The sequence below is a fragment of the Nothobranchius furzeri genome, chromosome 14, assembly GCF_043380555.1.
Source record: "Nothobranchius furzeri strain GRZ-AD chromosome 14, NfurGRZ-RIMD1, whole genome shotgun sequence".
NCBI classification, from domain to species: Eukaryota; Metazoa; Chordata; class Actinopteri; order Cyprinodontiformes; family Nothobranchiidae; genus Nothobranchius; species Nothobranchius furzeri.
In genome coordinates, this window is record NC_091754.1 from 45,349,609 (window position 1) to 45,369,404 (window position 19,796).

Below are 19,796 nucleotides of genomic sequence, written 5' to 3' on the forward strand. Positions count from 1 at the left end.
GAGACCCTGGACATGCTGGAGGGACTATGTCTCTCAGCAGGCCAGGGAATGCCTTGGGATTCCCTGGAGAAGCTGGCTCAAGGGCTGGTAGAGGGAAGTCTGGACATCCCTACTTAGGCTGCTGCCCCCGTGACCCAACATCCGGTTGAGAATGGATGGATGGGCAGTGTTAACATATCAACTACATTTACCCTTCCAATAAGTGAGAGATAAAGAGGAGACCACTTTGATAAATCTTGATGTATTTTCACCTTTAAATCAATGAGGTTTTTCTTAAAAAGATCACAAATGCTCTGGTGGTCACAGTTATTCCAAGATACGCAAAGTCGTCTTGTGCGATCCTGAATGGTACATCAAGTTTCTCCAGAGCAGACTCAGAAATATTAAGTGGCAGCAGCTCGCTTTTATACAGATTCAATTCATAACCTGATATTTTACCAAATTTAACCAATAGAGGAAGAATGTGAGGAATGGTTTCTTCGGCGCGGGACACAAACAGCAGGAGACAAAAGTCAGTTTATGTTCTATACACCTTTTTTTTAATCTGCTCCTGGATCTTTACATCTGCATGGCACAATTAGCTTTTTTTCTATACTGCAGCAACACACACACAAAGTGCATGTGCGCAAACACAAACACACAAACACACACATATAGAATGAATACGCACAGTCACACACGATAAGTAAGGCGTTTCCTTGCACAATCGAAAACACTGTTGGGCTTGTCTTATTATTATTAATACTTTATCATTATCAGCATTAATATTTTAAAATATTATTGTTAAAATATAATCATTATTATTCTTTAAAATATTGTTATTGTTATTATTATTATTATTAATATTGCAAATAATAATAATGATTATAATGATATCCTTATTTACTCTCTATTATTTACTATCCGATTAATTAATGCGTTTAATTACTTATTTTATCTCATACACATGAAGGCATCATTATCTAGTTACTCATACACATCTATGGTTGCACTAAGGTTTGTCTCGTGGAACGTACATGGAGCTGGCTCCAGAGAGAATAGATTAAAGATTTTTGATCAGTTAAAAAGAGTGCAAGCAGATGTAATATTATTACAAGAGACCCATAAATCTGCCACATTTGCAGATGAACTTAAGACATCTGAGTTTCCCAGCATGTTAACTGCCTGCTATAACTCTAGGCAAAGAGGTGTAGCTATTTTAATACACAAAAACATCAATTTCACAGTATTGGACACAGTTTCAGATCCAGAGGGTTGACTTTAAATACTAAAAATATCTATAAAGAACCCAAGCTTATGTATTGTCAGCATAGACTGTCCAAATATTGATGACCCTTCATTCTTTCATATTTTTTTCTCTGTACTCTCCCAACACTTGGACTGTCCACTTATACTTGGAGGCGATTTTAATTTTTGGATGGACACTTTCACAGACAGGCTCAGTACAGCTGGGACTCAGCACAATTGGCAACCCACTAACATAGTTAAACAATACATGAGTGATTATGGGTTTTGTGATGCATGGCGATCTCTTCATCCTAACTGTTGAGAGTATACAGTACTTTTTTCTCACACATCCATCACTCTCATTCACGTTTGGATTATTTTCTAGTCAGCAGCTCATTGTTGGCTGACATTTGAGACACTGAGATACACCCTAGCTGTTAGCGACAATGCTCCTGTTTCTTTAACTCTGGAAAATAAGACGATAATCCCACCAAGCAAAAACTGGAGGTTTAATACATTACTGCTTAAAGACAAAGGTTTTATAGAATTTTTTAAAAGGGTGGGCAAGTAAAGCATGGCGGGCCGCCAGGCTTATAAAGCGCTTGGGGAAACACTGTGTCTTAAGGCTGCGGTTGGCACTAAATGCACTGTGATTTATTATCGTGTGATTGTTCAGTAAAACAATGTTGATTTTATATTTCCTCATCAGGTTGATGCAGTGATAGCTTGCTCTTGATGTATTGTTGTGTGTTGTTTTCCTCTTTCTGCAGGTATAGAAGCAGACTCTTGTTCATCATTGATTATTTTAGTTGAACCCCCCCACCCCCACCCCACCCCAACCCCCTTTCTTTTGTCTCTTCCTTTCTCTTTCACCTCTGTCTCCATGTCTGTTCATAATTATAAAGCATCCCAAGTGCTAAGTTTGGAGCAGAACGATAACCCAGAGGTTTTTATTAATATAAAACTACTTTCCTGTTTGAGTGGACACGTGAGAATACACGTTAAGTTGATTTCTGTATTCAGTAGTTGAATCACCTGAGCAGCAGCTCATCAAGCTCTGCAGAAGCCTGTTAATCACCTGCTGATTGAAATTAGGTGTGTTGAAACAGAGTTAGAACTAAAACGTGCTGGATACCTTCTTTAGAAGAAAGGCTTTTAGTGCTTCTACTTGTTGTGGTTTTAAAGACATTCAAGTCATTTAGAACAGAGGAAAGAGCCAACTCTGTTTCAGTTGCCATGTTTATGGAAAACTCGGCGTTATGGTGTGTGGTCTGTTTAGAGAAACAGTTTTACTGATTTTATGTTTATACTGATATCAAAATTACTGAGTCATCTAGTTTCTTGTTTAAATTTAAGTTGATATTTTAAATATGTTGATACTATGTTGCTCCTAACCCCAATGTTTAAAATCAGTGAGGTCTTACCAAACATCAGAGTCCGTTAACACATTTATCAGTTCACAGCTAAAAACCTGATTTATACTTCTCTATCTGCATGGGTACAAAGACGCACAACACATGAGGGACCTATTTGTTTGTGTTTAAAAGTATCTGAAATATATGAACACAATATAAATTTACAATAGTAAACACTATCGCAGACCGGATACATGACTGCAATGGTGGCAGGATTCCCCCAGTAAAGTGCTACGCCCTCTGTTATTGTGGTGGGAAATTACTTAGCAAGGTTCCCTAGGTGACAGAGATATTTTTCCTTCAGACTTCTCCATCAATTCATGTGTGCAACTCTAAACCTGAGCTGATGAAACAGTATAAGCTAGGCTTAAGGGTGCTGCACTCACACATCCAGAGGTAGTACATCATCTTGCAGACTCTCTGGTACTCTGCAGGGATTTCCTCAGAAAAGTCCTGATAGAAGCATGGTTTGATGGGGAAGAACTTGGGAAGTGGCGGCCAGTTGTTCACTTTACCTGTTGAGACAAAAGAAAAGGTCCATTTCTTGGCTCAAACTCAGACTATGCCGTGCAATTTTCGGCCGTCTTAGCTAAATCCCTTGTCGTGAGTGGAATGATGCCAAAAACCGTTAAACATGAGGGTAATTAGCAAATCTGTGGCCATACAGAATGACTGGTTTTGCAACAGCTTTTTGAGTACTCAGACGACCAAAAGGTGCATTCGTTCTATGGGAACCTTTCGTAGTTCCTAGAACCTTTTCAGGAACCAGCTCCTTTTTTGTGCACATTTGAACAGATAGGAATAGGAACCTTTTCCTGTAGTTTCTAGAGCCACTTCAGTTCCTACTCAGAGGCAGGGACTTTCTGTGGTTCCCGAGGAATTAACGCGACGTCGGCGCTTGGTGAGCTATGCCCCTTACTTGATTTCTGCATCTTTTGTTTCGAATCGTGCTCATCTAGAAACAGACTGGACTGCGTCCCGGAAACTCCTGCTGCCGCCAGCACAACTCGCCAAAATCAAACAGGTAAAGAAAACAGTCAACGTATTTACAAGTGTTTTGTCGCTTCTCTTGATATAATGGAAGTTTGCTAAATGAATTAGTCCATTTTGGGATTAAATCTCTGAGCAATAGCTGCCGATAGCGAGCATGTGTTTGTACCAAATTAACATGTAGTGATTTAGCTTTCTTTTTGGTGAATTTCTACTTTGGTCGTGAACCATGTGCACGTGCACGAACACAAACTATGCAAACACATGCACACACGCACACATGCAATTAAATGTTAAAAAAAATTGTTTTAATAATTTCGCACACAAAAATATACATCATTACATGACTAAATGAAATGTAAAAAGACAGTACAGCAGGGGGCAAGAGCCCCCACACCATTACACCACCACCAGCAGCCTGTACAGTGGTAACAAGGCATGATGGATCCATGTTCTCATCCTGTTTACGCCAAATTCTGACTCTACCATTTGAATGTTTGCACAATATGTATACATCTGTGCAGACCAATCTAGATGTTGGTCTGAGTCCTGAAAGTCCTAGGGTGAAGGATCTGAATCAGCTCTACACAAATAAATGCTTCCATGTCTTGTTTGCAGGTCTAAGGCTTGGTTCATCATCTTACGTTTTCTCATGGCTCTGACCCTGGTTTGAAATTTAAACTGTTATGGGACCAAGACAGCTGTTGTCAGAAGTTTTGCAGATTTTAAGGGTTTCACAAACCTCTTCAGGACAAGCACAGAGCTAGTATTGTGGAGAAAACACAACCTAAATGAGTCACTGGAGTCACCTTGGGGGGCTGGCTTTTGTATGACCTTCTTCACCACTCTCTTTATTCTGCTCTCCCCACCTATTCCACCTTTCTCAGGATCCACTGATTTCCCTCTTTCCTATTCACTCTCTCTCTTTCCTATTCACTCTCTCTCTTAACATTTTTTTTCTTTTAAATCCCAATTGCCTATTTTTGCTCATTTTTAAATATATTTTTAAACATTTTCTAAATGCTTTTTTATATTTTTACTTTTTTTTGTTTTGTTTTTGTGAAGTGACTCGTGATTTTTATCTTGAGAGGCGCTATTGAAATGATATTTTCTTCTTCTTCTTCTTTGGAATAGACTTTTGTTTCATCTGAAGAACAACCACAAAGTTCAACAAGCAGTGAAATAAAGATTAAATACTCCAGAGACGTGTGCATCTCTACAACTATTACAAAACTCAGCAGCTCGTGTCCTGATGAAGACCAGGAGGCGGGAGCACATCACTCCGGTTTTGGAATCACCGCATTGGCTCCCCGAATGTTTCAGGATCGATTTTAAGATACTCTTAATGTTTTTTAAGTGTCTTAATTGTCTTGGCCTATCTTACCTCTCACAACTGCTTTTACCATATGAACCCTCGCGGTCCCTGCGCTCCTCTGGTAGCCGTCTCCTTGTCATTCCTAAAGTCAGGACTCACACTCACGGCGAGGCATCTTTTAGTTATTATGGCCCTCGCCTCTGGAACGGGCTGCCGGAGGATCTCAGGGTCGCAGAGAACATTCATGTTTTTAAGATCCGGCTCAAGACCCACCTTTTTAGTTTAGCTTTTAACTGATTACTATTTATTGCATTGCTTGTTTTACTTATTTATTTATTTTAATTACTGTTGTGTTACACGTGTGTGGGCGCACGTGCATGTGTGTGAGTGTGTGCGTGCGTGTGCGTGCGTGCGTGTGTTTGTGCCTGGGAATGGTTTGTGGGTTGGGGGTGAAAATGTCATAATTGTTTTAAGTGTGGGAAAGGGGGGGAATGTGGGTCATTTTAATCTGTTAAGCACTTTGTGTTGCTTCCTGTGCATGAAAAGTGCTACATAAATAAAGTTTGATTAGATTAGATTTGATTTGATATGAAAACTCCTAGGCTGTGGTGTGGCAACCAGTGTAATAAAGTCTGTGGAGGAACTTGTACATGAAGTTCAAAGAAAAATCAGAAAACATCTTCTAAATATATGTTCTGACAATGAGAATGTGAATGTCCAGTTGGGTAACTACTTCAAACATCTTGAAGATTCGTTCAGTAACGTTAATGGAGACTAAATGGTCGTCGAACCCACTGGGTTCGCCGTTGGTGAACGCTACGATGCCAGAAGAAATCAGACCTCTTGTGCAGCTGATCAGGTTCCAGTAACGGATACGTTTGTCCACATTCCCATTTCAGAGATGGGAAATTCAGTTTTCCAACAAAGAGATATTTAGTTCGGCCTTTAGATCAACACTTTGTGTACAGAGAACTGTGTGATGGTAGTTACGGTGTGAGCTGCGAGTATAAATGAAGCAATATTTCATGCCAGAGTTCATCTATCCTCTGAAAGTGTTTCTATATTATTCTAGTGTTGACTCTGCTGTCCAGTGTTGTTTAACACCTGGAGCCAAATGATCACCGAGGATGTGGAAAATCTACACTTAGTGTTGGATATACACTTCCCAGTTTGCTGTGTGATGACGTCAACCTCACAGAGCATTAGTGGAGGTGTAAAAGCACACACATGCTGCAGAGAGGACATGTAATTGTTATGACCTGTTGGGCCTCTGCTCTGGAGCGCCTGCTCCCTTCGATCCAGCTCGGCAGCTTTCCTCTCCAGCTCCTCCTGCTGTCTCAACAGGTTGGCCTGCGCCGCAGCAGCCATCGCCTGTGGGGGAAGAGACAAACGCTTTACAGCTGCAGGAACTCACAAGGTGGACAGTAAGCTTCAGAGCAGGGATCTGCAACTCCGGTTCTTCAGGGTCACAATCCAGCATGTTCTGTTTTCCTGATTCAAAACCTGATTGAATGGTTGAAGCACCTGTTCAGTCTGAATTACCTGCTGATTAAAATCAGATGTGTTCAAGCAGCGAAACTCAAACAGCGGTACCCACTCCTGGTCCCAGAGGTTCGGTATCCAGCATGTTTTATTTTTAACCCTGCTTCAAGAGCCTGATGAGCCACTGCACAGGTGATTCAACCACTGAATTAGGTGTGTTGGAGCAGAGAAACAAGGAAAACATGCTGGATAGCAGCTCTCCAGGACCAGGATGGGTATCACTGAACTAAAGCATGCTGGTCTGCAGCCATCAAGGACCAGAGTTCAAGACCCCTGCTTTAGAGCATCTGTGTGGAGGCCCGGTCAGCTGGAGCAGAACAACCACAGAGGTAACAGTGAAGTGATTAACCTCATGTGAACAGTTAAGGATTTATATAATGAAGCTAGAGAAAAATACAATGTAATAAAAGCATCATTAAACATTTAAAGGTGTAGCAGCATTTTTTTATGATTATTTCTGATAACAGGTCACTCTGGGTGTTTCATGCAGGCTGAACATGAAAATAGTCTCCTACACCCACCTCCTGCATTAGCCCCTGAAAGAAAACAGACTGTGAAACTCTAAGATTAGCCAGACAGATCAGCAGACAACGTCCTGACTAGTAAAAGCTAACCAGTTGCATTAGCAACACCACAACACAGAAAGACTTAGTGGAGATAAAACATGTGTTGATGTTATCCAATCCAAGGCAAGATGTCCAAAAACCAGAAAATAAGACTTCAAAAGCTGCTGTCTGCTGCCACTCGGGGCAGCAGCAGACTCATCTGTGCTGGAACAAGCTATTCTGGGCTTTTTGCCCTTAGTACTGTTTGCAGGGCATTTATTACTACCAAAGACCACTGCAAATGTATTGATTAAGCTGGTTTCCCACACCTTTAAAGCCAGAGTCTTGGATTAAGGAAGAGTCCTACATGATCAAGGCCCCTGCTGGTCTGCTGCTGATAATGATTTCCTGCTGATTCTGAGGACGGTAGCTAACCATAATTCCAACCTCTGTGACACATCTGAGTGTTAAAGTCAGCATTCAGATCTGAGATAATAGGGCCATTGGTTAGTCTTCTGAATGTATGGGCTCAACCGAAGCAGTTTCCCTCACTCCCTTAGCCACCTAGCAGGTCGTCATCACTGGGATGACGCTCACTACTGTAGCATTGATGATTGACTACATATTTATTAAAATTATCAATAAGATGTGATGATTCCATATAAATATGAAATATCAACCCGATTTATCTCTGAATGTTTAATCAGAAGATTCTAGTTACTTTACTTGCTCAGAGAACATAAACACAATTCATATTAATTCAGACAGTCAGTATGTAGTTTATAAAAATAAATGAAATTGTTTTCCCTAAACTAATGATTATACATGACAAGATATGAATAATGATTTGTAATGTAGTGGATATGAAGGGATTTAACGTGTTACTGAGAGAATTTGTAGAGTCTGGGTTGTAAAATAAATTTAACTGTCTGTTAAACTACAGATTTGTTTATAAAACCATCCAATGCCAGTGTGCAGCCTTTTGTATGTGTTGCTCCCAGCAGTCCGGAAGAAGGGCGGCCCGAGTGGTGAGTCACCGGATGTCGAGACCACAAGTCTCAAACACTAGTAGCTCCCTTAGAGTTCAGTTTCCCGGCCATGAGATGCAACCCGGGGTCTGAAGGTCAGATGTCTAAGGTGTGAAATAGCTCTGAAAAGAGCTGTTGTGTTGGTAATCATTCGCAGCGTCACAGAGACTTTTGACTTAAGGTCACAGGAGGAGATGGTTTCAAAAGGCTTCTTCCCCAAAACCGAATTAATTCTGCTAACAATTCTGTTATATCAACACATTGTTTATAAACTAGGCAAATCAGAATTTGACCAATTGAGAACTTTATCAAAACATTTCTCAGACGTCCCGCCTTCCTTCAGATACAAAGATGGTTAAACCTTTACGAGAGAATGTTTTAAAACAGTTATGTGAAGTGGATGTCACATTAACTCGTTCACTGCCATCGACGACTAAAGTCGTCATTTGCATTTTTTTTTACTATGTGGGCATCGGAACGAGCCCCCGCACCGTGAGAACAAACATCTCAGCTCTAAAGCTGATCTTCATCCGCATACGTCACACGTCACGTGATCAGGAAGCAGAAAATCCATGTGTTAGATTGTTTTGGGCAGCTGCTGTAAAAAAAAGTGAGGCTCGAACCGGAAAAGCTTCTGCCAATCACAATTCAACAACGGATTATGAAAGAACGGATAAAGCTCGAAACTCGCGGATTATTCCTGATGTAGGAGGTAAGTGTCCTCTTTGTTTTGGCTGTTTTGGCATTGACATCATCCTAACATTTTTTAAATGTTCGCTCTCTGCTGAACAAAACTTTTATTATAAATGACCTGATTTTAGACAATAATCTTCAAGGTTTATTTTTAACAGAGACCTGGTTGAGTTCTGATGCTACTGTTGTTCTCACAGAGGCCTTCCCACCAAACTTTCATTTTATTTATTCTACTGGTAATGGGAAAAAGGGAGGTGGAACCGCTTTTATATGTTCCTGTTAGTGTTTAGTGTGAGATGATATTAAATATTCCCTTTCTTTCTCCAACAACTTTACCTGATAGTAAGCTAACTTTAGGCAAACCAGCAGCACAACAAATATTTTCAAATAAGACTCACAAACCTGAGTCAACACCAATACCATCAAAGCTGGGGTTCTGTCGTGGTCCTTTCTGTCTAAAAAACGTCCTTATGTCCATCTTCACACATGCGTTTCAGGCAGACTGCAGAAGATGCCGGCTGCTGAAGGGCTTCTTCTTCAGTGGTGGAGGCTCAGGCAGGCTGTATACAAACTACTGCCAGCTGCTCCCTCTCTGTTGGACTTTGGTACTACGCGTTACTTCCATGTTTTTGATCCGGTGTCGGTACAAGATCTGCTCGGGTGCAAGATCGACTCGGGGTCCGTCGACTGCCGGTGACGTCAAAGTAGTTGATTGGCTGAACATGAACCTTACGGAATTACGTAATCACGTTACGTTGTAATCACGTTACGTTAGTCCAAGCAAATCTTTCTGTTGATTAACTGCATGTGCAATTAAATTGCCATGTGACAAAAGGAGATTTTCTAATAGCAAAGGCTGCAATTTGGCAGCGAGTGGTTAGCGCAATGCTAATATATGTGGAAAAACCCATAGGAATGCTAATGGTAAAATCACCTATTACATTCTTACAAATTATGAATTAGAAACTTGCCAAATGATTACATTTGGAGTCTAATAGAAAGTAAAACTACCATCAATCAAATAAGTACAGACAGGTATTTTAGTAAAGCCAGAAAACTTTTAACTCCACAGAGTTTTGGCTAGCAGCTATGAGCGTGCCTGAACTACGCATGGACAAGACGTCAAAAACTAAACACAAAATACTTCAATAAACGGGACACACACTATACGTTATAAAAAGGAAATTGATGTTAACTGTACATTTTGTAACTGTGTGAAGGAAAATATTTCTCATTTATTTTGGTCATGCTCATACACAAATCTTTTCTGGCAAGAATTTTGCGTTTTTGTTGTTGCCTTAATCTTTTCTGAGTTCTCTCTTTGTTATGAGGAAATATTGTTTGGTTTCTTTCAGTACCCCAAGCACAGGGCAAACGAATTTTATTTGATTAATTATTGATATTATTAGCTAAATTTCATATACATAAGTCGAAATTTTCTAATCCAAAACTTTCCTTTCAGTGCTTTTTAAATGAAACCAGACAATATATAAAAACCATACAACATTAAAAATTTGAAAGCTGTCAAAACCATAAACTTATGTTCCCTGTTCAATATCATGTGATTCTTTGTTAGACTGTTTTGTTTTCCCATAGAAACCCCCCAACATTGTGCTTGTTATTTCTTTGTACTTGTATTATGTGCTTTGTCAATAAAGCGTATTCAAGAGAAAAAAAAACGAGACACACTTCTTTCTTTCAAATACAATTTCACAGGTGTTGCTAATACCTATGATCCTTCAAGGGATGTGCTCAAAGAGGAGTTCAACATTATGAATACAATATAGTGTTTTATTTTACAAATACCATTATAAACACAAACTTACGTCTTAAGAAACATTATTTTAATAACGAAACTGCTAAATTCTTTCCAACAGTATAGATGTGTAGTGGATTTTGTCCGAGTGGGTTTGCCGTACTTTGACGTCATCGGCAGTCGAAGGACCCCGAGCCGATCTTGCACCCGAGCAGATCCTGTACCAACACCGGGGCTTTTCATAAGTCATTCGGGGCTTGAGCCCAAGTAGCCGGGCCTAACCCCGCCCCTGGGATGACTCCAAGTTTAGGGATCTGATTGGTGCCTGTTGAAAGATGAAAGAAGATGATAGTTAGTAATTTGCTACACGCTTATGAAGAGTGGTAAAAACAACCTGAATATAATATTTACTTTCCCACATGCAGAATGTCTAGTAAATTGTAGAGCTCCAAGCAAATCAATTAGAACAATTTTATTAATTACCTTTAATAACAAAAAAAGTTTAAAGTGTTATGATAACACTCCACCCAATACAATTAAATGCTGGTATATGAATGCTTTGAATGATTATTATTGTGGTGAAATCACAATTGGTGAAGTAGAATTTGTATCCAACACAGTAGCGGTTTTAGGCTCAGGCAGACTGGGCGCCTGCCCGGGGCGGCATTTTTTTATGACACAGCATGTCAGCAAACTCATGCAGTCTCTGAATATGCATGTGGGCCTAGCTGTGAGTCTTTTGAAGAAGACTGGGAAAGGTCTCCAGAGCTACAGGGCAAGTGGCTTTGTGACAGCACAGATGCAGCCAAAGAAATGTGTGAAGAAATTAACGTGGAGGCTGTTTTGAAGCTAAACAAGTTGAGGTCCACAAAGTGCCACTTTTCATATGAATGAAATGATGAGCCTTTCAGTGATGCCCTTAAAAAGTTGGAGGTTGGATTCTTCAATGTTGCTCTTGATGCAGCCACGTCAGACATCAAAGAGGTTTTCCACACAGGAAATTTTACAGAAGAAATTAGGGGTTATGACCAATTTTCCAAGCCTTGCAGATGAGGAGCTGACGGAGCAATGTGAGGAACTGAGCACCACACTGTACTTTGATGGGAACTCTGATTTGAACGGTAAAGAGCTTGTGCAGGAAATCAAGAACTTCCCTAACCTGCCATCAATGATCACGAGCCTCCTTTTATCTGTGATAAAGATCCATCGGAGATCTGAAGCTGATCAAGTCATGCATGAAGTCAACCATGTCTCAGGAGCGGCTCAGTAACCTGGCCGTCATCAGCATAAATCACTCAGTAGGGGAGCAGGTTTCCTAAGATGACAGTATTGATGACGCTGCATCAAGGAAGGCCTGGAAGGTTAGGTTTTAGTTTGTGTTTTCTGTTCTAAGTGCAATTCTGTAGCGATTATCAAAAACAGGTGGAAGTGAGCACGTCAGTGAGGTTTGCAAAAATCTTTTTATATATGTATGTATGTATTCCAGGTGCTCAAAAGGGTTTCACCTGGGGAGTAATTCCATGTGGAACCGCCACTGATCCAACCTACGTATTACAATAAATAATTTTTACCAACAGTGAAATGGGTTCTGCACACCTGTACACATGAAGAGAAGAACCTAAAAATAATATAAACTCTTCGGCAATCCTTTGTTGTAACTCCTCAACTCGACGTGCGTCTTGAACTGAAAGACTTTCTTCTAGAAGTCCTCTCACCTGATCTGTTGGTGCAGAGATGTTCCACGAGCTCCTCCAGTTCTGCTCCTGGCTCTGGTTTCTGTACCAGACCCTGTGAGGCTCTCATCATGAAAACTGATGTGGAAAAATAAAGAACCCATCACACTACAAAACAAGAGGCCACAACAATATTTGACCGACATCATAGGAGTCAGAAAGCTATTAGCAGTATTAGCTCATGTTTGCTAATACTAGCAGGCTACCATGCTATTTATTACTGTTGAAGATGGAAATAATCCCTAAATAACCATTTTAAAACATACTTCGTTACCATAGAAACAAGTTAAAATAAATGATTCATGTTAGACGTTTATATTGTTTGTTTTTCACTTACCGGTCATTCGGCCATATTGATTCAGGTGAACTGCGACAGGTGTTCTGCTCTCGGTTGTTCAACATGGCAGAGCGCGTTCACATATCCGGAGGGGCGTGGCCTAAGGATTATACCCGACGGGAGGGGTGAGAGTTCAGGCACTGTGTTTGTGTAAGCTAGCTAGCTGGGCCTTGCTTGTTTCAATATTCGTTACAGCGCCTTTAATCTACAACTAACCTACCAGGGCTAAACCGGGCCAACGCATATGTGACAGTACCATGAGCTTTAGCTGTAATGCTTTTACACCTGACACACACAGTACAGGCCAGAAGACTGGACACACCTTCTCATTTAATGTGTCTTCTTCATCTTCATGACCATGACCATTTACAAAGGGACCAACAAGAGCTAAACACCTCTAGGAACTCCTTTAGGGCTGTTGGAAAAGCATTTCAAGTGACTTCCTCTTGAAGCTCATCAAGAGTGTAAAGCAGTAATCAGAGCAAAGGGTGGCTATTCTGAAGAAAATAGAATATAAAACATGTTTTCAGTTATTTCACCTTTTTTGGTTAAGTACATGACTCCTCATGTGTTCATTCATAGTTTTGATGCCTTCAGTGAGAATCTTCCCATCTAAATGTTCATGAAGATAAAGACAACACATTGAATGAGTCATGTGTCCACAGTTTTGACCTGTACTGTGTGTGTGTGTGTGTGTGTGTGTGTGTGTGTGTGTGTGTGTGTGTGTGTATATATATATATATATATATATATATATATATATATATATATATATTTTGAATTACTTTTAGTTTTGATTTGAATAATAAAGGACACAGAGACAGACGTGGACGGGAAAGGAGGAAGGAATAAGGATGAGAGGTGGAGCAAAAAGAAAGGAAACCTGGTGTAAAAGGAACCTTGTACACCAGGTTTCTAGACCTGCAACAGAGATACCACAGCAAAAACCATGTATGAACAACGTCACTGAAAACTGAGGTTTTACAACAAACACTTTTGTTTATACTGAAAACTATCTTGAATATTAACTTTTGCACATTTTGCTGTTCTGACAGTTCTGATGTGCGCCAGCGTTCTGGAACACAGCTTTGCATGAATACAAGCCAGAGAGTGAATGGTTTCTTACATTAGGCTGGGGAATGGGGTTGTACTGGCTGACTGGTTCAACGCTGGGGTTGGTTGCCTGAGTGACAGCAGGATCCTGGAACAACAAGCAAACATCAACACACAGAAACAGGAACACCAAAAAAATGACTGAAATCTAACGGATCACTGTTTCTAACCAGACTCAGCAGACCTGAAAGTCTTTTCAGTGTGTTACATCTCTTGACTATGACAGACCATCTGTAGCATAATCCCAATCAACAACCTCTAAGGTGCCAAAGGAATGATTAGTCTGGACCCGCAGTTCTAAAGATAAAAGGCTCTGGATGGTTCGGGTTGATCGAGAACTTCCCAAGTCGTCCCTCTGTCAGAGCAAACCACCTGATCACGGGCCAGACCACAAACACAGCCAGAGAAACACAGAGGGACCTGACTGTAACATTTTTTAGCTAAACTGCAGGAAAGGTGTGGGTGCTTAACCTCCTCAATAGAAAAAGTGAGGGCCTTAAAACACCCACGTCCCTTACAGGTGCTGTTCAGCCAAAGTTTCATCACCAGGAACATTTTCTATGTCTCTCTGAGAGACAGTGAGAGGACTCTTCCAACATGCACTCCGGTCCTGCCGCTGCCTGTGACCGACGCGCTCCAAGCCCCTCTCCACATCTTTAGCTTTCAATCAAGATTCCCGGCATCAGAACATCCGAGCATTTTACTGGACACTGTGCTCTGTGCAACTTGCTGTCAGCGAGCACCTAAGGTGGACAGCGTGCTGCGCTGAGCACGGTGTCCAGTATAATGCTCGGATGTTCTGATGGGAACGTTTTCTCGATTGATTTAGCTACCTCTGCGATGTGCGTAACGATTAAAATGTCAGCACATCTGCATGCGTCGGGGCAATCCTTTCAAAACGACCAACAACCTTGAGGTTTCTCCATCAAAATAAACGGTCAAATACGGGAAATATCCGGTCAATGCAAACCCTGCCAATAACGATTTTGCCTTCTTGTAAAGATTGTTGCAAAGATAAACAATTAAACTTGATTAACACAGGCCTGGCTTTTGGTGCGTTCCAGTTGTCCTCCGAACTCATTTTTCCAAGAGAATTTAGCTGGAAATGACACAATGTACACAGAATTTCCAGCTGTTAGCTCGTAGGTTTCAGAGGCCCCCGAGATCCCAAAACTAAAGATGGTTGCGCCCAGTGCCACAAGGAAGTAGTTATCGTCTTAATTTTATTCTCATTTATATGTTCTGCTTCCTATCTTTTTGCTGATTGATGGCACTGGTACGTTGTTTATTGTTCTTATCAATAGTTACTTTGTTGAAAATGTTAACATCGCCACCCAATTTGGCCAGTGTTGGTGGTTTTTACTTTTCCTGGCGTTTATATTTTTACATTTGATTTGTGAATGGCCTGTATTTGTATAGCGTCTTCTTAGAGTTCTACAACCCCTCAAGGTGCTTCACAACACAATCAGTCATTCACCCATTCATACGTTGTTGACGATGAGCTACGATGTAGCTACAGATGCCCTCCGACCACCACCAGCAAGCAAGTGTCTTGCCCAAGGACACAACAGGAAAATTCTCTGGTTGGAGCCGGGATCGAACCTGCAACCTTCCGATTACTGGACAACCCGTCGAATCGAACAACAGAAAAACAGAGAATTCGTCATCCTGACTAAACCCACTCAGCAGGTTGCTACAAGATTCCCGGAGATGCCTGTATGCCGCGTGGGAAAGACAGAGAACCTGTATGAAAAGCTTAGTGAAGCATTACGGTAGAGATGCTGCTCTGTGTGTTTGACATGCATTTCATTATAACTTTACGTTTTGTCTAAGACAATCTATGCCATTTTTTCCCTGTTTCTATTAGAAAAAGAGGCATCCCATGGGAGAACCTGATGGCCTTTAACTCTTGACAGTGCCAGTATCATGAAAGGCAGACATAACTCTGCTGTCAGCAGACTGAATATCACCCAGCCCCACGTCCAGGACCATGGCTGCATCTGCCACCTAACACAACTGGCCACTGGCTGTGCCATCAGAGCAGCACAGGTACCTGTGGAAGACACCCTGGGTGGGGTTTACACCCACTTTGATAAAAGGTCAATTCATATAAATAAAAAGGTTGATATTCTTCAAACATACATACATATTTCCAGCCACTAACTAAATAATTTCCTATATTACAGTGCAAAAAGATGTAAAATCTTGTAGATTTCAGACCACCTGAAGCTCCTCAGGTACTGCAGCACCCGATGGCTGAGTCTGTTAACCTGTAGTGTAAAGCGCTTTGGAGTCCTTACTCTGAAAGGTGCTATACAAGTGCAGGTCATTATCATTTAACCTGTGTCCAGAGAGCGTTGAACCAGTGGGACGCACTGCAGGTAAGGACGGCAGCTCCAGCAGATACAGTTTACTATGTTTTACCTTTAATTAACTACTGCCACCTGGTTTCCCTATGTACTCTAGGCCTACTTTAACAGTCACAATGAGGTGGAGAGGAGTGCCAAAGTACATAATCTAGCCAGCCACCTGCGTGACCCAGTCATGGAGATCTGTTTCAGCCTTCCAGTTGGGTGTCAATGTTATTGAGTGCATGTGTAAATAATAAATTATAATTAAATGTTGTTTTGCTATTTACAGCATTCTTAATTCACTGTCATTTTGTTGTCACCTGTGATATTTTCTGCAGTAAGGAGTGCAAATTCACAGACTTGAAGAGGAACTGTGCAGGCTGATCAGAAGGATCCTGGGCTGCCTCATAACAGCCAGGGCAGATTAGAAAATAGCGTTTTAGCTCCGTTGACGTGCATTTATTTTGTCGTTCTTAGAATAGAATAGAATGGCTTTATTGTCACTATACAGGTGTAAAGTGAGATACAGAGCATCTCCTACTCAGTGTAAAACAAACACACTTGGGGGGGGGGGGGGTACAGTTCTGCAGCGCTATGTACATATGGACAGTAATGTTATGTGTATACAATTATTGCACATGGAATTTGGTATAAATAGATAGTGGTGGTCAATGGAGGAAGTGGGAAGTGGGGGGCTGTGTTATCGGTGCATGTGTGAGTTCAGGGTGGTTATTGCTTTGGGGAAGAAACTGGTTTTGAGTCTGTGGGTTTTTGTATTAATGCACCTGTAGCGCTTCCCTGAGGGAAGCAGTCTGAACATGTTGAAGCCAAGGTGGGAGCTGTCCTTGATGATGTTTGCTGCCCTACTGAGGCAGCGGGAGGAATAAATGTCCATCATGGAGGGGAGAGGACAGCCGATGATCTTCTGTGCCGTCTTTACCACACTCTATCCGCCTTGGTGCAGCTGCCGTACCATACCGTGATAAAGTAGGTTAGCAGGCTCTCGATGGACGAGCGGTAGAAGGTCAGCAGCAGGTCGGAGTTCAGTTTGTACTTACTGAGGACTCTCAGGAAGTGCAGCCGCTGTTGGGCCTTCTTGATGACCGCTGAGATATTTTCCGCCCAGGAGATGCCAGCAGAGATGAGGACACCAAGGAACCAGAAGGTGTGGACCCTCTCCACACACTCCCTGTTGATGTAGAGGGGGACCAAGTCGGTGCTGTGTCTCCTGAAGTCGACAATAAGCTCTTTTGTTTTCTTGGTGTTCAGGGACAGGTTGTTTTCTGAACACCATGCTGCCAACTTCAGGACTTCCTCTCTGTACTCTGCCTCGTCTCCCTTCGAAATGAGTCCGACCACCGTGGTATCATCAGCAAACTTGATGATGAGAGTGTTATTGTGGGTCGGACTGCAGTCGTGAGTGTACAGAGAATACAGGAGGGGGCTCAGCACACAGCCCTGTGGGGAGCCGGTGCTCAGTGTGCAAGTGGAGGAGAGATGAGGGCCGAGTCTCACAGTCCGGGGCCGGTTTGTGAGGAAATCCTTTATCCAGGCACATGTGAGAGGAGGGAGGCCAAGAGTGACCAGTTTGTTGATGAGGATGTCCGGGATGATTGTATTAAAGGCTGAGCTGTAGTCCACAAAGAGCATTCGGATGCAGCTCTGCCGCTGCTCTAGGTGACTCAGCACTGCGTGGAGAGCTGTGGTAATGGCGCCTTCTGTTGATCTGTTTGCACGGTATGCAAAATGGTGGGGGTCGAATTCTGGGGGGAGGTGATCCTATGTGCTGAAGGAGAAGCCTCTCAAAGCAATGTTTTAGCCCCGTTGACATGCATTTATTTTGTCATTCTTCCAGGGTCCCATAAGCCAACAGGAAAGGGAGGAGACTGAGGTTCCTATTCTAACATCATGTTCACAGCATTTCAATGTCAACAAAGGTAGGTCTGTCAGATGAAAGTATTTATTTACATCATTGAGCATCTATAGAGGTTAATGACTAATAACTAAAACTACACTATTCAGAACCGAACCGTGACACTTTCCTACTAGTTTATGCCTATGGTGAGCTAAGCTGCCATTTACTTTCCTGAAACGACATTTTGAGGGATCCGCCCACAGTGTTAATAGACATCAGTGATTGGTCAACGAGCTGTCAACCATAATTTTTAGGCAAATAGCGTCCAGAGGCTGTTATCAAAGCTCTACCCCCCACCCCCCACCCATTCCCACCCAGCAGTTGCTTGGCGTGCTGACCTTTAGAACATCACCAACAGAACAGTAGTCGAGAGTAGTTCGAGAGTAGTCTGCCACAAACTCAAACGCTTACATTACTTACATTAAAAGGGTTGTCGGCGGTGGGGTCTGCGAACGGGTTGCTATCAAATCCGGACATTTTGAACGGTAATGAAGTGGGTTTGTTCCTCTCCAAGAGGATGCAACAACTGTGTCGCTTCAGCTGCTTCTCCTGGCTACTTCCTTGAATGAAACGGAAAACACACGTGCACTGAGCTCACGTCACGTCCCTTGAGTGGAGCCCGGCAGTCACGCCCATAGATATCGTATATGAACTAGATCCCTCGCCCGCGCTGTTCCCCGTATGCGGCGGCCATCTTACTTCGGGCAGGTGCCCTCCTCTAACGCTGGTGTTTAGTGGTGTATGCACCATTTAAACAACTCTTTAACTTTTTCAGTTTGCAACCGATTTTCATACGGTTTGATTTTTTAGAAACATTAGAGACGTGGCTATGAAATATATCAGTTTTAGCAGGAAACTCCCCTTATTTCACTCCACTTTCCAGCCGTTTCCCCCTATCCTGTCAATTTCCCATAGACTTATCATTAAAAAAAATTATTATCAATATATGCTTATTACAATTTTTCGTGGAGACAACAACACTTAATGGAAACATGCAAGGCATCCTTAGTAACAATAAAAGAAAAACAAATGAGAAACTTAAAAAGAGGCACTTATATCACATGGTAAAAACAGTGTGACAAGACTAAACATTTTTCTGCAGCATGACAAATGGCTTTTGCAGTTGCATTGGAATTTTTTATACAACTCAAAGTGGATAAGAACATATGGAATTCATTTATGAAACAGTTCATGTTTGGTAGTTGTTTTTTCCATTTGCTTTTGTGGATGTGCTATTTACCCATAATAATAATGTTAATTAACGATGAATTATTCCCACTTAATTTAGAAATGTAAATAAGAATATATTCATTTGTAAAATTATCAAGTTCTCTTATTTCATTTCTTAACCAACAATGGACTTCTTCCCAAAACTTCTCACTGAAAAATAAGTGTTCTATTCTTTCAGGGCTTCCCTGACAGAATTCACAAGGGTCCACTTCAAAACCAAATCTCTTCCTCAGTGTCTCTGCTGATGGATAGTAGTTGTTAAGAATTTTAAGTTGCATTTCTTTTACTTTGGGCATTATAGGCCATTTTAGAAATTTTAATTGTTTTCCATCAATTATTGGATTTCCTAATATTTTTAGTTTAATCATGATAGATATATTTTTTAAGGCTTCTTTAAAAAATTTATTTTCACATTTTCTTTCTGTGATGTTCAGTTTCCCTATTAATAAATTAGGAAGTTTTGTTTGAACATTAGAGAAGAGGATTGTGTGTTTTTTATCATTTGTATCAAAGTCACTGGTATAGCCTTACATACTTTCTCATATTCCTGAAGAGAACATTGAATAATTTGTATTTAAAATTCTGTAGCTGTAATATTTCACCATC

General features: G+C 41.3%; 1 protein-coding gene and 1 long non-coding RNA gene across 3 annotated transcripts in view; both read right to left on the reverse strand.

Moving 5' to 3' along the window:
• The window catches only part of LOC107380832 (secretory carrier-associated membrane protein 2), a 41,296-nt gene extending 22,736 nt beyond the window's left edge, over nt 1-18,560 (reverse strand). Inside the window, exons 1-4 of one of the 2 annotated variants that reach the window (XM_054743080.2) lie at nt 18,381-18,560; nt 13,708-13,782; nt 6,207-6,318; nt 3,029-3,157 (exon numbers count right to left, since the gene is read on the reverse strand). In XM_054743080.2, coding sequence (XP_054599055.1) covers nt 3,029-3,157; nt 6,207-6,318; nt 13,708-13,782; nt 18,381-18,437 — 373 coding nt within the window. In that variant the 5' untranslated portion in view covers nt 18,438-18,560. The remainder of the gene's footprint in view (nt 1-3,028; nt 3,158-6,206; nt 6,319-13,707; nt 13,783-18,380) is intronic. The other variant, XM_054743079.2, reaches the window with a different exon arrangement.
• LOC139062654 (uncharacterized) lies at nt 10,614-12,645 on the reverse strand. Its single transcript, XR_011516227.1, has 3 exons — nt 12,582-12,645; nt 12,227-12,322; nt 10,614-10,836 (listed from the first exon to the last, which is right to left on the reverse strand). It is a non-coding gene; the product is annotated as an uncharacterized lncRNA (long non-coding RNA).
• Nucleotides 18,561-19,796: the final 1,236 nt, after the last annotated feature.